Source organism: Eriocheir sinensis, chromosome 70, assembly GCF_024679095.1.
Source record: "Eriocheir sinensis breed Jianghai 21 chromosome 70, ASM2467909v1, whole genome shotgun sequence".
Lineage (NCBI taxonomy): Eukaryota > Metazoa > Arthropoda > Malacostraca > Decapoda > Varunidae > Eriocheir > Eriocheir sinensis.
The window spans coordinates 3,873,184-3,878,183 of NC_066578.1; the positions used below are offsets into that span (position 1 = coordinate 3,873,184).

Consider the following 5,000-nt stretch of genomic DNA (forward strand, 5'->3'; position numbering starts at 1 on the left):
TGGGCCGACCATCAGGCCCCACCAGGAAGAAGCCTTGGGCCGACCATCAGGCCCCACCAGGAAGATGCCTACCGGCGCAACAGGCAACGACGTAAAAAAAAAAAAAAATGCCTGAGGTTCTCGCTTTCCCTTCCTCCCGGACCGTTTCCACACGAGGGGAGCAGCAGTGTCCTCGATAATCCAGGCACCAATTGTTGCCGCACACGCGAGAATGTTAACAGCATTATTACCAACTGCCGAACTCTCACCCTCAGTATCGCTGCCGGCACTCCCCAATGTTGCTGCTTGAAATGTCACTCTAGCAGGACAATATTAGTGATGATAATAAGAAAAAGAATAACGAAAACAATAATGATGATAACAATAATGAAAGTTAAGTGATGTTATTGGCAATCACGAAAATCAAGTAAAAATAATAACGATACTCCTGCAATTACTACAACTCCTTTCGTAGTAGTAGTAGTAGTAGTAGTAGTAGTAGTAGTAGTAGTATGAGGAGGAGGAGGAGGAGAAGGAAAAAGAGGATGATGATGATGATGAGGAGGAGGAGGAGGAGGAGGAGGAGCAGGAGGAGTAGGAGGAGAAGAAGGAGAAGGAGGAGGAGGAGAAGGAAGAGGCGGAAAAATAGCAGTAATTGAGGCAGTAGTAAAAATAGTAGTAGCAGTAGTGGTAGTAGTAGAAGTAGTAGACAGCAGTAGTAGACATCAACCAACACTCACACGACCTCCCCCACCCTTATTTCATGGACCCCCTTCGCCTCTACCGCCACCGTCTCCACCGCCTCGGGCCAACACGATAATTCCTCGCGGCACAGACAAACATTAAGGGCCAGTTTCACAGTTCCCCATGACGGGTTAGTAAGCTCCCAAACCAATACCAGAGCCTTCGAAATTTCCTTGTATAGTGTCTGGTGTTTATATTTAAGTTCACAAATTTGATGAAACTGTACAGGAAAAGCCTTGTGTATTTAGTGTGGCATTAAAGACCTCCCCGTTTTGGATTGTATGGGATTCTATAGTTTGGTTCGGGCTGTTACGAAGACACTGTGTTGGACTGTGAAATCGACTCTAAAGCTGCGCGGGATCACTTCTTTGCCAATACCCCGCGGCCCGCCCCAAGTATTAGCCCGGCCCTAAGGGAAGCGCCGGGAACGATCTTGTCAGGGAGGAAATTTTGTTGTGAATAAATGATGATAAATACAAGAAAGGGATACAGTGTTTGTGTCTTTTGTTCTATTTGGTTATTCATAGTATTATTATTACTATTATTATTATTATTATTTATATTATTATTATTATTATTATTACTTATTTATTATTATTTGATTAAGCTTAAGGTATCTTTAAATATACGATAGCCAGCAACCTATGGTATATATCAACAAAAAACAGCCTCACTTTGTTGTACAGAAAGTCTCATTAGTAAAGAACCATAAACGAATTCTCTGAGCAACTGTTTGAGGTTTTGTTAGGTTAGGTTAGGTTAAGTTTGGGGTATCTTCAAACACATGATAGCCAGCAACCTATGGTATAAATCAACAAAAAACAGCCTCACTTAATTGTACAGAAAGTCTCGTTAGTAAGGAAGCATAAACGAATTTTCTGAGTCAAAACCTATAGTGACTGAGATTTTGTTAGGTTAGGTTAGGTTAAGTTTAGGGTATCTTCAAACACATGATTGCCAGCATCTTATGGTATAAATCAACAAGGAATGACCTCACTTTGTTGTATAGAAAGTCTCATTAGTAGGGAAGCATATATGAATTTTCTGAGTCAAGACCTATAGTAACTGTTTGGGGTTTTGTTAGGCTAGGTTAGGTTAAGTTAAGTTAGGGGAATCTTCAAAGACATGATTGCCAGCATCTTATGGAATAGATCAACAAGGAATGACCTCACTTTGTTGTGTAGAAAGTCTCATTAGCAAGGAATCATATATGAATTTTCTGAGTCAAGACCTATAGTAACTGTTTTGGGTTTTGTTAAATTAGGTTAGGGTAGGTTAAGTTTTGGGTATCTTCAAACACATGATTGTCAGCACCTTATGGTATAAATCAACAACGAATGACCTCACTTTGTTGTATAGAAAGTCTCATTAGCAAGGAATCATATATGAATTTTCTGAGTCAAGACCTATAGTAACTGTTTTGGGTTTTGTTAGTTTAGGTTAGGTTAAGTTTAGGGTATCTTCAAACACATGATAGCCAGCACCTTATGGCATAAATCAGCAAAGAATGGCCTCGCTTTGTTGTATAGAAAGTCTCATTAGTAGGGAAGCATATATGAATTTTCTGAGTCAAAACCTATAGTAACTGTTTGAGGTTTAGTTAGGTTAGGTTAAGTTTAGGGTATCTTCAAATACATGATAGCCAGAACATTATGGCATAAATCAACAAAAAATGACCTCACTTTGTTATATAGAAAGTCAATACTCAATACTCAAAGGCAGCATACATGAATTTTCTGAGTCAAGACCTATAGTAACTGTTTGGGATTGTGTTAGGTTAGGTTAAGTTACGTTAAGTTTAGGGTATCTTCAAACACGTGATAGCCAGTACCTAATGGTATAAATCAACAAAGGATGACCTCACATCTTCAAACACGTGATAGCCAGTACCTAATGGTATAAATCAATAAAGGATGACCTCACTTTGTTGTATAGAAAGTCTCATTAGTAAGGAAGCAAATAGGAATTTTCTGAGTCATGACCTATAGTAACTGTTTGGGGTTTTGTTAGGTTAGGTTAGGTTAAGTTTAGGGTATCTTCAAACACATGATAGCCAGTACCTAATAGTATAAACCAACAAAGGATGGCCTCACTTTGTTGAATAGGAAGTCTCATTAGTAAGGAGGCGGAGATGAATTTTCTGAGTCAAATCCAATAGTAATTGTTTGGGGTTTTGTTAGATTAGCGTCAATAGGCGTTAAACAATCCTGTCTGCGTCCCCTAAAAATGAAGTGTAAAGAGGCAACAATAACCTTAGCCTAAAAAAAAACAAGCCCAGAGGCGCCATAGGGAAGCTTGTAATTTTTCTCAACTCTCCAAGTTCCCGAAAATTCCCAAAATTCCCATGGAAAGTTTCCCAGTTTAAAATTCCCGGGAATTTTACAACCCAACACACACCCACACACACACACCTACACCCCCCCCCACACACACCTATACCCACACACACACGTACACTCCCCAACCCACCACCCACGTACCCTTGCCCCCCTCACCCATACACACACTAACTAACCACCCTCTATCCCATCCTCTACAGGCCGCCCTCGTCCCAAGCTGTCGTGGTTCTTTGAGGAGAAGCTACTGGACGACGTGGTGGAGGTGCGTCGCGGCGAGATCACCAGCAACACCCTGCACCTGCCCTCCCTCACGCGGAACTACCTGTACCGCGTTCTCACCTGCCAGGCTTCTAACTCCAACCTCTCCGTGCCCGTCGCCGCCACCGTCACCCTGGACATGAGCTGTGAGTAGAAGAGAACATTGTATTGTGACTGATTTGGCTGCTGCTGGTGTTACTGGTCTTGCTGTTGGGTTGTGTTAAATGGTTCTCATGAAATAACACGGAAAACAGAGCAAACAAAGCACTATACTCCAATGACTGTGAGTAGAGGAGAGCGTTGTATTAGGGGACAGATTTTGCTATTTCTGGTGTTACTGGTCTTGCTGTTGGGTTGTGTTAAATGGTTCTCATGAAATAATAGAGCAAACAAAGCACTTCTCCAATGACTGTGAGTAGAGGAAAGCGTTGTATTAGGGAACAGATTTTGCTATTTCTGGTGTTACTGGTCTTGCTGTTGGGTTGGGTTACCGGTTCATATGAGATCAATAGAGCGATGAAATAATACATAAAAGAGAGCAAACAAATCACTATACTCCCATGACTGTGAGTAGGTAGAGAAGAGCGTTGCATTAGGGGACAGATTTTGCTATTCCTGGTGTTACTGGTGGTCTCGTCGCTGAGGTTCATTGATGTTCTTGGTTTGATGGCTAAGATTATAGAACAGAGCAAACGAAGCATTTTTCCATTAGCTGAGAATAAAACGGCTGTGTTGTTATTCCTTTTGTTATTGCTGTTGTTAAATGCTTCTTGTTAGTGCTAGTGTAGAGACTGACTGTGAAATGAGATGATAAAAGAGCAGAAAACGCGATGCTGGTTGAATATAGGAGACGGAGGAAGAAGAGAAAATACATGATTGCTTTTGATAATCCAACTGTTATTGCTTTTTCTAGTTGCCGTTGTTGTTGTTATGGTGGAACATGAGAGATCAATCGCGAAATAATTAGACCGTACAAACGCGATACAATGTGAAAACAGGACAAAGGGAGAAGTTAAAAAGAGACATTATGCTTTTTCTCTTCGTGTTGCTCATATGACCGTAGCGTTCCTGTGGAGGGTATCTTGACGCCTCTCCTCCCGAAACTGACCTCTCTTTCGGCCACCTCTTTGGATTCGTTTTAGGAGCAGCGAGTAGCGGGCTTTTTTTTATTATTGTTTCCTTTTTTTGTGTGTGCCCTTGAGCTGTTTCCTATGTTGTAAAAAATAAAGAAAAGAGGAAACACGTCTCTCCCTTAACATAACGACACAGAGGAAGAACCCAAAAAGACATTCATGAGATTTGATATAATTCCAAAGGTGTCTTGAAGCTCGTCTTTCGAATGGGCGTCGTACAGATGATGAAATTCAGACAAAAAAATAAGGTTGTTGTTTTAAGTGTTATGGCTGTTAGTGTCATTACTGTTGATGTTATTAATGTTTAGGAAGGAGCCAAAAAAGACATTCAATAGATCTGATATAATTCCAAAGGTGTTTTGATGTCCCTCTTTCGAATGGGCGTCGTACAGATGATGAAATTCAGACAAAAAAATAAGGTTGTTGTTTTGAGTGTTATGGCTGTTAGTGTCTTTACTGTTGATGTTATTAATGTTTTTGATGTTTTTCTTTTCTGGTAATTGTTTTTATTGTTGTTAATGCTAAATATGTCATCGCTGAGGTTGCT

At 40.6% G+C, this 5,000-nt stretch overlaps 1 protein-coding gene across 1 annotated transcript in view; it reads left to right on the forward strand.

The window, feature by feature from the left end:
• LOC126988677 (serine/arginine repetitive matrix protein 2-like) overlaps positions 1 to 5,000 on the forward strand; it is a 73,231-nt gene that overhangs the window by 14,176 nt on the left and 54,055 nt on the right. The window contains exon 2 of the mRNA XM_050847032.1: positions 3,263 to 3,466. Within this exon, the coding sequence (XP_050702989.1) occupies positions 3,263 to 3,466 (204 nt within the window). The remainder of the gene's footprint in view (positions 1 to 3,262; positions 3,467 to 5,000) is intronic.